The following is a 16973-nucleotide window of genomic DNA, read 5'->3' as shown; positions in this document are numbered from 1 at the left end:
AAGATTATCAAGGCTAAATTATGCAATAAGATAAACAATGTGTGATTCAATGACTTGATGGTATGTTACACCGAGCGGGAGATATTCAAGTCACTTGATGATATTGCTATTATTCGAATATTCACCGCAAAGAAGTCTCGGAAATGATATTTGCCTCCTAATTTTATTTAATGAAAAATCTCTTTCATTTTGATTAATGACTATTTATATATTATATACAATGTGAACTTGCTGTCTTTCAATTTTTGCCCAAGCTTCATAATTTTTGACACCAAAAGCCAAGCCAAATAAACTTGATTTATTCACAATTTTAGAGATGTCTTCCTTTATCTCATAAATTTACTAACCAAATGGAGTATCCAATTTTAAAAAGAAAAACATACTTTTGATGCACATCCATGCATGATTAAATATCTTCTATTTAGGAATACATGTGCTTCATACATGCCTTTGAACACTCCCAGAAAAAGGAGCATGAAAAACAAGAGAAGAACAAACGACATAGATATAATGGAAAGTAATCAGCATATATTATTGATTTGATTTATTTCCTCTATAAAATGTGAACTGATGGATTTTTACAGTGAACCAGTTATAGATACATTCTCTACAAGAATATGGATTTTAATCTCTCAAACACTCACTTCTCTTGGACCTCTATCCTCTTGATTTCTCACTTAATTTCTCTGTCCCTCTCCAGCATCCTCTCCAGTCTCTCTCCCTCCCAACTTTGTCCTTCTCAGCACATCATGATCCCCCTACCTCAATTTCCCAACTCATTTGCAGAATTGTGATAAAAAGAAACTCTGCAAATAATTAATTACAAATCTCCCGTATAAAAAATAAGATGTTGAGTACCGGACAACATACTCAATGGAAAACTTGAGCAGCATAGTATTCTCCTTCATTAAAAGCAGGTCTTAGACTTTCTTGAGACATGAACTCCAAGGGAAAAGAAACAAGATGACCCTTTACTAATGCTAATCTCTCCATGGGATGAGTGTTCTTGATACCTCCATCATGATAGGATTCTAAGTTTCCTGGAGCTATACCTAAATCAATGGTTGTGTGTCCAATTTTTTCTTTCCATAAAGCCACGCTTTGTCTGAAAGCAAGTCTGCAGAAACAAAAGGTATTTTGTTAATGATGTATGTTAGGACAAGACAACAGAAAAGACTCGCCTAGAGATTTAAAAATGTACATTAATTACACCAACATACCTGGTGTGTATCAGATCATTAGGTACACAGGAAAACACATCCTGATAAATTGCAGTATTTGTCTGTATAAAACGTATTAATGTTAGAATATTATAAAATAACACAGGAAAACACATCCTGATTAATTGCAGTATTTGTCTGTATAAAACGTATTAATGTTAGAATATTATAAAATATCTTATAATATCTTTTACATTTATATAAACATTTAGTATCAAACTGATATTAGTTAATGTCGTGATTTGTTCTTGATTTAGAATTGAATCTATCTATCTAAATAAATAGGAATTACTGCTGAGTTATTTTGTATCAAGTCAAGAGTCATTACTCATAATTAGGGTTGTTCAAAAAAACTATTTACTGAACCGAACTGTCAAACCGAACCAAAATGAAGCTAAAATAACTGAACCGTTATGCTTGGTTAGTGAACCAAACCATATTGCAGAAAATTGTTCTAGAACCGTACCGAAAGTGAAAATGAAAATACTATAAACAAGTTTTAAAAAAAAATTCAACAAATTTGAAAAATAGTTTAATGGTTCAGTTCTTTAATAAATGGTATGGTTTGGGAAAAATTCTCTTCTAACGGTTCGGTATGGTTCGGAATTTCCAAACGGTATATCAAACCAATAATTTTACTTCGGTTCGGTTTTAAATAAATTGAAACGGTTCGGTTCAGTTCGAGTGAACTTTTACTATGGTTTAGTTCGGTTAGGTTTTCCACCGAACCGAACCATGAACAGCCCTACTCATAATCAATAATATACTTCTTTCATCTTTTACGCATAATCACAAATTCAACGGATAATAATCAGTATTATAATTTGAAGCATTGTTTCTTATTCAGTTATTCAAAAGCATTAAGATCTAAAGAGGTATTCGGTAAACTGAAAAACATGATATAGCATATGATTTTATTGGGTAAATCTCTCTATATGGTTAGGTTTGTTGGTTTTATCCCTGTAAAAAAGGGATTTAATTATATATTTGATTGTTATCACTTGGTTATAAATAGCAAAGTTGAGAGTAATTTCTCTCTGAACAATTCAAATCATCTCATAAAATAATAATTACCTTTGCTATTGCCATCCAAATATCCTTGTATGTAGACTCAACAACGGGGTCCATTATTTGACTGACCTGAGGAAAATATAATGAAGTAATCATTACTAATCAGGCACACGAAACAACTACACTCCGAAAAGGTAAATTACTAACCTCTCCTGCCGCTAGACCCAAGTGTTCAGACCATAATGATAATCGGAGAGACAAAGAAAACTTCCCTGCCTTCCAAGGCTTTCCATCCATATATGAATCAATCAACTCTTTGTCTTCTATGACTACACCAATCTGAAGTCCATATGTGGGACAGTTAAAAGGACAGAAGGTGATACACAGTTATGAATTCATATATAATTTAAGGATAATGCTAACTTGTACCCCAAAAACACAAGTTAAGAGATAAATATAGAAACAAATTCTTGGAAATTGTTTATTGAATTTATTAGAAAGTTATAATTAATAATTTTATTTACTTTTTCAATACAAAAATTCTATTTGTGGGTTTCTCCCAAGGGCACAAGTTAGCTTTACCCATAATTTAAAAGGTCAAATTAAATATTTTGAAATATAAAAATAATAATTAACAGCACTTAGTGGGAAAAGGGAAGTTGGCTATAATGATGTTAGTTGAAATTATTCTTTCACTAGTTACATAATGAAAAAAGATAAGATCCAAAATGAATTTATAAAGTGACACTCTTCAATCTTACAAATTTAGGTCCAACATGAAAACCTAATATGGTTTCAGATTCTATCCATTCGAAACACCCACCAAATTATCACACACCAAGCCGCACAAGTCCCATATTGAAAAGAGATAATGCATGAAAAGAGTTTATAAAAAATGGCATATTGCGCTTTACAAACTGATTTTGTACAAATGAGTTAGGCCCAGGGTAAAAAACTATTACGAATTAAGTGTCCTTTAAGGGTTTTTCACAACTATTTAAGAAAAACAATAAATTACCTAATGCTTAGTGAGATGGAGGGAGTAATATTGTGAAAGAAATTCAAAGTTATATATGAACATAAATACTTAAATTTGCAGAAAAGAGAAAAAGCTAACTAGATATTAAAAACTATTTTGTAAATCAATATTGCTAAAATAAAAACATTTTTCACAACTATTGGTCGAATGAGTTTTAGGTTTTAATTTTTAAAAACTATTTTGTAAATCAATTTTAAAAAACTAGTTTTGAAGAAATAAAATAAAATAAAACATGTTTCGTAATTTTACTTTTTAAAACTGTTTTAATGTTATAAAATATTACAAATTTGCCATTAATGAAGAGTGTATCACTTTTCCTTATATTTTGCTCTTCTTAATTTCCAAAATTAAAAACTAAAACCTCTAAAATTTATTTTATTTTTTTAATTTTTAAAATTCTTAAGTAGAGAATAGTTTTCAAATATAATTTTGTAAAATTAGACTACCAAAGAAGTTTTCTTATTTTCAAATTTTAAAAAGTAAAAAACTGTTTTACAAAACCAAATCAAACTTTTAAAAAGTAAAAAACTGTTTTACAAAACCAAATCAAACGAGGCCTAATTATGTTGCTTCTATGATATAAGAATTTCCATTGATAAAAAATTGTTACAGCAAGGGAAAAATTGTTACAACAAGGGCGCACGAAATAAGAGATAACTTGACAGTTCTGTAGTTGGGCCTAACTCAACCCTACAAATCAACTTGTAGGGTGAAGATTGCCCCCACTTATAAACACATGCTCAGACCATATATTGGCTGATGTGGAACTTTTAACAAAAGATCAGAAATAAAACCAAAAAATACAACCAAACTTTTACAGTGTGTTTAAGGAAAAAGGTTTGGAACTGTACCTCAGAGTCCCGGGAGCCGAGTAAGCTCCTATCATTAATATTAGCAGATCCAATCAAACTTATACAATCATCAACAATCATGATTTTACTGTGGACGTACACCTGCAAAATAGTGTCCGTCATTAAGCTGACCAGAGCTACTTAGGCAAAAGACCATAGATATAAAAAATTACCTGGCTGGTTGCCACAGGACCACCATCAGAGAGTTTGCCATAATTCCTCAGGCCGTAAAAAGAGATGTAGTCATGTACTCTTGGACCAAGAAGCTGATAAAGGTTATGTATGATAGAATTTTGCCCTCTGCAAATTGTTCGATACTGCCAATGCATTATAGCTCTCACAGATGCTGCACCACCATCATCAAGCCCCCCCTAGATAGCAGAGAAGTAAGTCCAAGATTCATGCAAAAGAAATACTTTTTCTTGTTGAAAAAATAAATTAAAAATAAATTAGAACCTGGAATCCAGGAAGGAGCGGTATGACGACTATAACCCTGAAAGATTTTTTGTCATTATAAGCTCGCATAATCCGTCGATATAAAGCTTCTGACACACGATTACGTATCATATCATCTCCAGAAAGACCTGAGATAAAAAACTGATTCTGGAACAAGTTCCCAAAGATAAAATAGATAGGTCAGAGAACGTCCAGAACAGATTTAGGAATAGATAACAAATTAAATCCTTATAAGTTTGAATAACTTTTATATAAGCTTGAAAATTTTCACACCAGCTTGAAAATTTAGAAGCATAAAACTTTAAAGGGGTAGGAGCAGAATATATATTACCATGTCCATGAAATGCAGCGCACAATATATTTTACAAGTTGTAGGAAGATCGGAATCATTATTAGATCATCTAAATCAACTTTCTTAAAACTAAGGGATTTTAAAGAAAAGGTCCAAATAATTTCAGGTATGAGACTTTTCTCTTTTAAAATCTGAAACTGATGTGGTGTTTATCAACTTTCAAAACAAGTTTAAAGCAGTGAAATACAGAATTCAATACATAAATCCATATAACAATAATAATAAACCGATTCAAACTTAAATTTGGTTTGTTCAACAATAAAGAATTTCCTGTAAATATAAGCAATTATGATTATCTAAATTCAATAATATTGGATTAACTTAATATTTCCAAACATACATACTTATTTAATTCCAACCTTTATTTAAAAGAAAAGGTATTTTCCTTGGGAAATGAAGTTGAAAAATTATAAACTTACAATTGAAAAAAACAATTATCTCAAAACTCAGAAAGACTACTATAGCATAGTAAGATGGTAAACAAAGCAGAGTTAAGATTACGACATATCAAACCCTCTCTATAATCAGCATAACTTTAAGGAAGATTATATAAGCAGGTTATGTTGAATCATAACCAGTAAAGCCAGTACTAATACTGAATAGAGATTAAGTTCTTTCTATGAACAAAGTGTAAAATGAGCTGCAGAAGCAAGCAAATAAAGTAGCATAACAAATGCCGCATCATTTAAGCATGAAATGTAATTATCATCTTGAACAAGAGCATCTAAAAGTATTGGAGCCAAAGCCTAAGAACAAGGATATTATGCAGAAACTCACTAGATTTTCAAATTGCTTAGAACAATGGTATTTTAGTTCAAACGAAATACTTGTACGGTCATTCAAGTAATAATCACCCCTGCTCTTTTGTACTTATTTTCGATCAAAATTGCTACCTTCCAAATATGTTTTATTGTTACAATTATATATAGTTATAATAATAACAAAGCAAAACCACTTTTGGTATGATCATTTGAAACACCTATCAGTCTTCAAAAACTGTATCACATTGAAGGCAGAAGTTTAGTCAATACCTCGATGTAGATGAAGTATTCAGATTTCTCAATGAGAGAGCAATAAGCATTGTGGATGCTCTCTTCCGTTTGGCTTGTTCCAGCCGACCACTGACTTACGCTCCTAATAACCTATCAATTAAAGTCTATTTCAAAATGGTAGAAAATACGACGGCCAGTGTAAAAGAAAAATAACAGGACACAAATAACAAGAAAATAACAAAAGCAAATAGATGATAATAATGCCCCCTCTAAAAGTCAACTTTCCAGCAATATATGAAATATCACTTCCTGTGGATCCTAGTATGTATGTCACAAAAAAAATATTATCAAAGGGAAGAACTTCAATAAAACACCTGATTTCAATCCATAAATTTTTTTAATTACAATAACAGCATTTGTTACACTTTAAAGAACCTCTTGATGAGATGATCATACAAAAGGTATATCACAGATAAAACAAATGTATAAATCATTGGAACAGTTATAATTAAGTAGGTCACTGAGACTTCAGCACTATGAAAACAGTGTACCTGGCAACGGCAGGAAGCACGAGGTCCAATCTGTCCGGATTCATCTGCAAAACCTCCCTGATCATCCCGCTCTTGTGTTTCCCACCATTCAAGATCTGTGTTTTGTGAATCAACGTGAGCCACTCTATCATGAGCAGTTCCCTCGTGACAATGCACAGAGTCTAGATCATCTACAAAACCCTTCATTGGCGTATCCGGACCAACTGCTGCAACTTTGGTCCTTCTGAATGAGAAAGGAAGGCCACTGCTGATCCTTCTAGGCTTGTCAAGGTGATGTAGAAAGGAGATTAACCCATTTGGTTTTGGGCTTTCTTCAGGATCATCTAACCCACCTGGCTCTTGAGGCAGGAGTAGAGGAATATCTTGGTCTTGGGAAGATGAGGAAAATGAATCTTCTCTCTTGAGGGCTCTATCATTGACAGTGTTCTTAATTTCGATCGGTGCCTCACTGCTTCCCAAGTAATGGGGAATAACCATATGATGTTGAGGCATGAGTAGTGGTATTGTTTGCTCATATGGAGCTTTGTTCCTCTGATGTAAAAAATAAATAAATTAATTCCTATCGGGAACATAGGAAAAGGATCAGAATGCCTCAAGACTTGATGCAATTGCATAATAAGTCTAACCTTAGCGTAATTCCATCGCTGAACAAAGTGCCTAGCAATATCACGACAAGGTGGTCCCCAAAGGGCACAATGAACATCATGCCAAGGCATACGAGGATATTTTTCACGTTCCAATTCATCTTTCATGGTGTCTTCCCATGAATTTGGCTCAGATTCTCTATAAAAATTGAAAATGAAATGAATATATGAATTACGTTTAGCATGAGATGATCTATGCCAAAGTAATGATGAGCGACACATCCTTAATAGAAGCAACAATTTCTTTTCTTTAACAGCAGACAGTTTGTTTCTAGCCTTCTAGTGTCAGGCACAAAATTTATATTATTTCTCCAAACACTTTGAAATAGTAAAAAAAGTGGTTTTATTCTCAAATTTAAATGAAGCTTTTAGCAATTTCAGGCATGGCCAAATGAACTCGTGCATAAAGCTTTTAGGTGATTTTATTTTCTATTCAAAAAATTTACCTTGGGTTGTAATAGTCCTTTCCAGGCCAAATTAGTGGAGGAACATCCCCCACCTTATGCTCAGGCGAGTCGTATCGACCAAAGCATAAATCCAGTCCTCCGATGAAGCAAATATGATTATCAACAATGACGAGTTTTTCATGGTGTGACCTGTGTATATTCATAAGCACAAATAAGAAACGAAAAAGTGTAGCATAATTGATATATGCTGACAAATAACACACCTAAATATCCCTCTCACACACACGCACACACACAAACACACACACACACACTTACCCACAGAAACTAACACACACACACACCAACATACCCACAGAGACTAACACACACACATATAAACATACATTTGTATGTTGGTGAGTATGTGCATTGAAGTTATAAGACTTTAAACAAGGGAGAAAGGAGAGAAGGAAGCAAAAGAAGGGAGAATGACTTTGAATGGTGATTATGGTTTTTGATGATACAAGAGACTAAATAAAGTAAAGGGTTAAATATGAGGTTAATTCCAACAAAATCACGACCATTCATTTTTAGTTCATGTAAAAATGCTTAATGCCTATAAAATACCACAGTCCCAGCAAAGGAACTAAAACAAGTAGTTTTTGTTAAATATAAAGACAAAAAATGATACAAAATTTTAAGAGATTAAAGTTGGATGGTCATGATTTTACCGGGATTAAAAGTACTTAATCTTAAAATATATAAGGAAACAAATCATGAAATGCAAAGACATATACATAATAAAGTCAATCCTAAGAGACAATCTAAGATTTTCTAAAATACGACAATTCAGAAATTATGAGATATTTGTTCCATGTTCTAACATACAAAATTCCTCCTCAAGCTAAAGATTAATAAGCTCAGGGCTTATTGCAAATAGACCCTTGGAAAGAAAGATACAATATAGGCTTCACAAACCATTTTAAGAGTTGATTTAAATGTTGCATAACCAAGAAAGAAGAAACTCTACAGAATGAGCACCGGTGAACATTTCCTAGAAAGAAATTATAAATGACAAGAACTAAGACTTCTCCAAATATCCGAAAATAATATTTTGAAACATTGTGATTCACAATGGGGGGCTGATATGAACCACAACTTATTCATAAATATTCTAGAATAGCAGATACCAAACTAAATCTATGAAAGTGGGCTCAAACTTCATTTGGAATTGCCAAGGTCAAACTTCTTCTAGGATAGTCAGAAGCTGCTGAAAGGATACAGCAATGAGAGAACTTGGGAGAGAAAGGATGGCCCGAATTTTTTCCACGATGAAGAGAAGAAAAGAATCATGGCGATAATAAAATTAGAATTATCCTAGCAACACACACTCTTGTATTAGTTGAAATTCATATGGGTCTCACTTAAGTTTATGTGGAGCTTACATGATTTAGTTGAATCCATTTAAATTTCAACCAATAGTGTTAGACAGTATGCTAGTACTCCTCATAAAATTATTATAGTTTATTTCTAGACTTTAGAGAACTCATTAGCTAGTAGTATAGTGCATGATAGATCATGGAGGATGATACAGGCTCTGATATCAAACATAAAGAAGTATGGTAATAAATTAATAAATTTTAGAAGAAAACACAAGATATTTAAAAAAAATGTCAAGAAACAACCCAAATATTATGCGATATTTTTCATATTCTAACATGCTCTCATTCATAAAACCAAAGACAAATAAAGTTTTCGGTGATTTCATACCACAGGTAAACACCAGTAGAAAAGTGGTCAGGATAGCGTAATACCCTCACATTCTCATGAATGCTAAGAAGCTTTCTCTTGCTATAGACACTGTTGATTTTCAAAGCAAGAGCCACCTCTTTGTAGAGAAGAATGTAAATCTGTAAACAAATAAAAAAGAGCATTCATGCAAATCTCGACATGTATAGAAGACTAAATTAATTAGTTATGTGTATACCTTCAACCAGTGTTTACTCATACATAACTCAATAAACAAACAAAATATTAATGAGCCACCTATTCTACCAAGAGAGGGGAGTTTAGTAACAGAATTTTGTTAAGTGTCCATGTTTCATACCCATAATAATGACTCAAATGTTTTTTTAGAAGAAAAATTGTTTTAAAAAGGTGTGCAACAGTAAAGAAAGAGAAGAAAAATAGACAAAAAGCTTAACTTGGTTATACCTAATGGATAATGTGACACAGCTTAATTAAAAGCGCCTTATCAGGATTTTAAGCATCACATTGTTTGACATCAACAACAACAACAACCAAGCCTTGTCTCGCTAAAAGGGGTCGGCTACATTGTTTGATAAGGAATCAATACATACATATCTTACATAGCCTCAGACCTTTTTTTAGAAGTGTCCTTGTATACCCATAATAATGACTCATACTTTTGACAGAAATATTCTTCAAAAAGAAAATAAAGAGTAGAAAAATAGACAAAAAGTTTAACTTGGTTATGCCTACATCAAAGTGTAAGGATAATAGGACAATGTCCAAGAAAGTAATACAATTCCCCCACAATCAATGAATACGACAAAGGGGTGTATCCAATGTTCAAATCCTCTTGCCATACACACAAAATCACATATCTATAGGTCCATATTAACTTAGTCTGTCTGCTTCAGCCACATCATTGGTTTCATGTTATATCATATGTTGGGCCAAAACCCAAAATTAAATAGAAGACACTTTGTTTCAGAAAATAAATTTAGGAATAGTAGAAGGGAAAAAGTAACAATTATCATCTCTGAGGAATATAAAATATGCCATCATTACAATAGAAAACAGAGGAAAATAAGATAACTGAGAGTCAACAAAATAACATCATACTAAAATCTTTGGGATGGCCATAATCATCTCTTCACAGTTTAAATTTTCAACTACTTAATAAGAAAGGTAATTCAGTGTTGTCTTGGATAAAATTGACAAGACATTGTAAAAAGAGTTCCAATTAAAAGCTACCTGAACCCCTTCCCTAGCTTTTGCTTCCAACAGATTATCAAGCCTTGATGAAGCATGAGTTTGGAAAGGTCGCCGTAGATACAGTTCTGGGCACAGCCACCACCCACAGATAAATATCTGCATGAATCTTTGGACCATTAAACAGCAACTTGAAAACAGATACTATTATCTGTTATGATAAAAGTAAACTATCGTGAAAGTGGTCTTGAATGTTATGGCACTGAAAAAACAAACCTCGGATTTGGCATCTTCGATTGAAGAAGCAATGACCTCAAATGCTGATTGCCCATCTACAAACCACTGGGCTTGACTGTCATCTTCATTTAAGCTTCTTGGAGGAGCAAAAGAACCATAGCGATGAGGATGACACCAGCCTTCAGGAGGTCTGAGTCCAGCATCATTGATTGCAGCAACCCAGTCTTTAACTTTACTACTACTTTTACTTCTAATTCTAATACTTCGGATTCCACAAGTCACCTAAAGTATTCAATTAAGTGTTAAGAAAGTATATTTCTCTGTATATCATTACCATATATCAGATAACCTCCACAAGTCCGCTAATGACTAGTAAAAATATTAGAACAACCCTAATTCCGGTCCTCAAAACATTTTGGAAAAACAATTTTGTCTTCAAAAGATCATCAGATCCGTTTTGTCCTCAAAATGGAAGTTCTTTACATTAAAAGTCCCAAATTTACTGTATACTAGGATCAAATTGATACCACTCACAACCCAGTTTATCACTTGAGGACCAATTTGATGTTCACTAATCTTCTTAAAATTGTTGCATGTTGAAACAGATGATCAAATCAAAATGATATTCTAAAAAAATTTCAAGGACCGGATTGGAGACTTGCTCAAGATTTTGATATTGGAGACAAACAATAACAACTGGCATTAAATCCTTTTAAGCACGAGCTTAAGATTACGAAGAAACAATAAACACCTTGAACGAATGCCGTAAAGGATTCCGTTCCTTCATTTCAATCGCTAATGATAAACGGCCATCCCCGTTGGCATCTGAGCCAGGCAGTACATCAAAAACAATAATGTCCAAGGGCTGTTTATCAAAAGGATGTGCCAGCAATGCCAAGAATCCAGGTTTCAGTACGGCCCACACCTATACACAAACAGGAAAGTTATAACTCAGAAGCTAATCCGAAATAATAAAAGCTGCCCAGTTAGAATTAAAATGATACCACTAAATTTCCAGGTCAAAAAATAATTCCTTTACCTTTTGCCAATTGTCATTACAACAATTAAAACAGTCAGACAAACAACACTTTCGGGAGTCTTCATCCTTTTTAATTTTAGGCAGATGCTTCACCATCACGTATTCCTCCTTCAGCTTAGGACCATATTCAGGTGAAAAAGATAGCATTGACACCTCCAAAAACTTGCAAACCTAAAGCATACAATTGCATATTGTAAACAAATTGTCTAGAGGCCATAACTACACACACAAATTCAACAAACATAGAACAAAAAGCTAATAACAGAACATAAATAGTCACAGACTTCGACTGGAAATATGGTCAGGTTCCAAGGTCCATACCATATAGCGTATTACATTTAATTGCATATAGTAGCCAAAAAAGTGTCGGCGATTCATTAAATTTCAAGCCTAATGGAGGCACTAGGCAGCCCAGTATACAAGACTCCAAGTCCAACCACTGTGGGGTCTGAGAGAAGGATCTACCATAAGCAACCATAGCCCTGTGAGTGGAAAGGCTATTTTCATTACCAGATCCAGAATCACAACAGTGTTATGTGAAAGTCAAAACAGATTCATGAAGCTGGCTGTCCCTACTAAATCCAATAGTAACCTAGTGTAAATGGAAAAGCGCTCAGCTCATAGTGGGTATAAAAGTATCCATCTGACCATCCCCAGCACACAATGGTGGGATCCTCATTAATCTGGCTGCCTTTATAATGAAACTAATATCCAAAATCAAGTTATACCGATACCAGAGTAGTATTGAAACACAGTTCTACTTTTCCTTTTAAATTTTTCCTTTATAAGGCTAAATGTCAGCCAATATGTATGCTTTGTGTGATAACTGGTTTGTATAGCCAGTATATTCACTAATTTAATTAGACCAACGTTTGCAAACCTTGACATCAAGGATCATGTGCATACAATACAATTTGTCATCATCAACACTAAATAGATACAGATTGCATTCATTTCATATGTTAATTGAACAAAATATTGAATTGTCCCTGCTTAATATCTGTTGGAATTAGTAGCAATTGTGAAATGTTGGAATTAATAGCAATTATTAGTACGGGAAGTTGTAGCAATCTAGTTAGTCTTGCATCTAAGAAATAACATCCATGCACCTAGGAAATAGCATTGCTATTAATCTCATTGTAAATGTAAATTGCATCTATCTCTAGTAGTGTGTGTGTGTCTATATATATATATGGATCAGCTGAGTGCAAATCCCTTAATCCTCTATCAAAGTCCTTCAAAAAGAAATAAATAAATTATTTAGGAGGCTCGCAAAAAAAGAGATGCAGAAGCGCTGGAAAAGTATAGAAACTTGCCAGCAGCTTCTGCACTAAGACTGTTGATTTGTGATTTAATGTCTAAATCAGACTATACTCGCCTCTATTTATAATAGCATATAGAAATAATACAATAAATACTAATTGATATGATTTGCTAATTCTAATCCTAATAAAAAATATTGGAATTTGATTCTAACAGGACAAGAAAAAATGGTATATGATCCTTAATTTTGTTAAGCTATTACTCTCTTAAAAAGACACATTATTCATTATTAAAAAAGAAGGGCCAGTTGCTATAAATGACATGATATTCTAGATTAGAACCATGAAGTTAAAATTGTGAATGTATACTAAAGTATGATCTATATTTTGCTAGAATCTTTTAATTGGGAATTGTATAGGTCATAAATAACTTTGAAATTATTTCATATATAACAATTCAACTAGTGACTCACTAGTCCAACAATGATTGCGGTCTTTGATCAAGCCAATAAAAGAAATGAACCACGATAGTGAATCAACAGTTATATAGAAGAATGTCTATATAAGATAATAGATAGCTATTTTCAAAAACTCAAGCACAAAGCATACCTCAGGAGAGTTAACAATACTAATATTTCCCAAAAAGTGATTCAGATACCCTTGCATTGCACTTTTTGCCCTGTCTGCAATAGAATGCTGTCTTCCTAAAGCTGGACGTATAATTGGAAGAGCAGCACTAGATGGAACATCTCTGTACCAAAATCCAAGTTATATGAAATTATGACCACAGATTAACATACTTCAATTGCAAGAGTGCTACAATAAAAGCTGAGTACTGGGTATCACCTGTTTTTAGCACTTTCATCAGTTTGTAAAGGAACTGTTTCTTCCTCACATTCATCGTCATCTTGTTCCATAGTAGTGGATTCTCCAATTCCTAGATTGTGAAGCCATTCTTTAACCTTTAATATGAGGTTTCAGTAATCATTATATTAAAATCCAAACTTTGCTAGATATGCATAATATCATCAAATAATACAAAAACCATTTAAACATAAGCAATCAAATGAAAATCAGTATAAAGAGAATTGCTTACCTGCTCTTGCTTCTCATGAATTTCCTCAATAAAGACACGCTTCTTTAACGCAAAATGCAAAATAAATACTTGATGAGCTTTCTTCACTAGCTCCCACTTGAACTGAAATGAAAATTGGAGATGTGAGTATACTCCAGGATGAAGGAAGACTGTATGAAATAGACAAGGAGACTACATGTATAAAAACATTGTTCCTCTCGACTTCTTCGTTGTCTGACTTCCATAATAAAAATTCCTACACATACTCCATGTATAAAGACTCTAAACAACTGCCGAGGTAATTTCGAATTCCAGATTAACATATGTAAAATCAGATATTTTCATTTGAAGAAAGTAAAATTAAATTGAGTGCATGTTTGGATGGAGGATTTGGAGGAAAAGGAAGAGAAGGTAGAATTTTCATATCTAGTGTGTTAAGAGATTTATATAGTATTTATAATAATAAACAATGGATTTTAAAGATTAGATTTCATGATAATCTACCATCTTAAATTTTTTTTAAATTAGAGAATATTTACTAGACACGCTCTTTCTCTTTAAAACCTTCACTCTCGAACCAAAAAAATTCAAAGTTGAAACTAAGTAAAATAGCAACAATTGCATCATGTAAATACACCTTATAGACACATACATAATTGCATACATATATACAAATACATACACTATCTCGACACTTCCGATTGAAGGCGTGTCCAGTGTCTAGCATGTGTCCTTTGTCCTACACTTGTACATGTGGTTATACTGGATCACTTCCATTTTCTAAGATTATCACTGGTGTGTGAGTACAGTGTCTTGTGTTCATTTCTTCATACTAGAGTACATACATATACAGTGTATAAGGAAGAAATTAGGTTAAAATATAGAATTCAATTCCTTATGAATCCCCTGGCTTTCAGTTCACGCAATTCGCTTCAGAACTTGCGATCAGAGATTCGTCTTCCTCATTTTTGAAGAATTCTACAAAATCACGAAAAGAGAAAAAGAGAAAAAGAGAAAAAGAGAAACAGAGACCGCACCTGTTTATACTCGACCTCAATGGTGTAAGAGAGTTGCATAGGGCTGATATCACTAGGATCAGGACGAGAGACGGAGACGATAGTAGCTTTCGGCAATTCATCGAAAATCCGATACAGGTCGCTGACGGCGCTGTGTCGAAACGACAGACTTGACGCGATATCGGCCGACGGAGGAGACGTTGGCGGAGACGATTTCATCTGAACGTAGCGCGGGCCACCAGCGGCCATTAACTTCTCCGTCGCCATCGGAAGTTGAGTCGCCAGTTGTAGAAAACGATTAGGGAATTCAATGAAACGAAGTGAAGGAGCTGCAACGATGTGTAGTTGATCGATTCGGATCCAAATCGAAATCGAAATTCAGAGAAAGAGAAAGAGAAATTGAGACAAAAGAATAGCTCTAGCTTTCGTGAGAATAGGGAAATAATGTGTAAGAGTTGAAACTGTGTGTAGGAATAACGTCAAACCAGTGCGCAAGTTTGATTTCTTCACTCGCTATCTCACCTTTTTTTTTAATTAATTATCTTTTTTTTATATAACAAATTTGAATTTTTATTGTAATTTAAAATTTTAATTATATTTTTAAAAAGTCTTTTTTAGAATTTTTTTTAAAAAAACTATTTTTTTCAATTTTTTTTTAAAATAACCAATTATTCAAAAAAATTACCAAAATAACCGTGTTTTGAAGAGGATGCGCCAGATGAATTGGTGTATCTCTAATGCATGAAGAGGAGACGCCAATAGCATTGGCGCATGCATTGGACTCTTCATGAGGAGGCGTCAATGCTAGTGGCGCCTACATTGGGCCTCATGAGGAGGCGTCAATGCTAGTGGCGCTTGTGTGTCTTTGGTTGGATTATGCGCCAATTCATATACACCCCTGCTATTTATTTTTTTAATTTTTTTAATGTTTTAGTTTTTTTAATTTTTTTAATTATTAATTATTAATTATCATTATTTAATAAATAAGAAATAGTAATGGAAAAAAATAAATTCATTGATGATGTAATAATTGGTTACATTGGACTGACAATAAACTAATGACCGGCCTGATTATAACGTCATTTTGTTCCACATCTCGGTGCGTTAGTTTGTCTCCGAGATATCCCACGATTCTCTTGAGGTGTTTGGGGTCTTTGTGTGGTGACATGATCGAGTGATGGCTGGTTGGAAGGTCCGGCGAAAGTTCCAGCGATATTTGACAGATGTGTCATCATTTGCTCCCAATATCTGGAGGGGCTCTTGCTAACGGCGTTTCCGTAATGGAGTTTGGTGCTCATGTCATCGTAGTTAGGTCGTTGGGGTTGGGTGAATTGGGGACGGTATAGTTGCCCAAATTGGGTCATTGAGTCGTTTTGGAAACGAAGTAATGGTTCTTGGGACGCACTATAGTTAAACAATGGTTAGGTGTTATGTTGATGAGATGTTTGGGTGGTCATTGGTGGGGGGCTACGATGAAGTGGCCCATATGAATCATCTGGGCTATAGACGGTTGTGGTTGCGGAATTTGATTCTTGGTTTTGTGTTTGGGTGGGTGGTATGAATGGTTGGTTGTTGGGTGGTTGGCATGAACGAATTGCGATGTTGGGTGTTTGGTTGTTGGGTGTATGTGGTTGGTTGATGTTGTGTGATTGGTTGATGTTGTGTGGTTGATTGTTGGGTTTGGATGGGTTCACATTGGTGATGGGTGGTGAATTGTTGTGGGGCGTACGATGACGAAGCAAGTTGCGGTGGATCCATCAAATACCGCGGCTCAGATACAAATTGTTGAGTTATTACCGACCTAAACTATGCCATATATTGCTGAGTTAGTCTTGCACCATGGATGACTGGTTCGTTCAAGATGTGTTGTCGTCGATTCCT

The 16973-nt window shown here is 33.9% G+C and overlaps 1 protein-coding gene across 1 annotated transcript; it reads right to left on the bottom strand.

The window, feature by feature from the left end:
- Positions 1-508: 508 nt before the first annotated feature.
- On the bottom strand, positions 509-15584 carry LOC127073447 (phospholipase D zeta 1). Its single transcript, XM_051014601.1, has 20 exons — positions 15114-15584; positions 14098-14199; positions 13848-13963; positions 13611-13752; positions 11740-11910; positions 11452-11625; positions 10740-10982; positions 10506-10622; positions 9276-9415; positions 7563-7712; positions 7099-7255; positions 6473-7003; positions 5961-6071; positions 4578-4724; positions 4295-4492; positions 4122-4223; positions 2439-2570; positions 2295-2360; positions 1221-1282; positions 509-1117 (listed from the first exon to the last, which is right to left on the bottom strand). The coding sequence occupies exons 1-20, from the start codon at positions 15357-15359 to the stop codon at positions 871-873; spliced, it is 3354 nt and encodes a 1117-aa protein (XP_050870558.1). The 5' UTR covers positions 15360-15584; the 3' UTR covers positions 509-870.
- Positions 15585-16973: the final 1389 nt, after the last annotated feature.

The sequence above is a fragment of the Lathyrus oleraceus genome, chromosome 1, assembly GCF_024323335.1.
Source record: "Lathyrus oleraceus cultivar Zhongwan6 chromosome 1, CAAS_Psat_ZW6_1.0, whole genome shotgun sequence".
Classification (NCBI taxonomy): Eukaryota; Viridiplantae; Streptophyta; class Magnoliopsida; order Fabales; family Fabaceae; genus Lathyrus; species Lathyrus oleraceus.
The sequence above is the reverse complement of the archived record's forward strand: the minus strand, read 5'-3'. Positions and strand labels throughout refer to the sequence as shown.

Excerpts from the sequence above, each read along its gene's own strand:
- LOC127073447 (XM_051014601.1), bottom strand. The coding sequence starts at position 15,359 with ATGGCGACGGAGAAGTTAATGGCCGCTGGTGGCCCGCGCTACGTTCAG. Across the intron at positions 4,493-4,577 it reads CGCTCCTTCCTGGATTCCAG|GGGGGGCTTGATGATGGTGG; the intron begins GTTCTAATTTAT and ends TCTGCTATCTAG. Across the intron at positions 2,571-4,121 it reads TCGGCTCCCGGGACTCTGAG|ATTGGTGTAGTCATAGAAGA; the intron begins GTACAGTTCCAA and ends TATGGACTTCAG.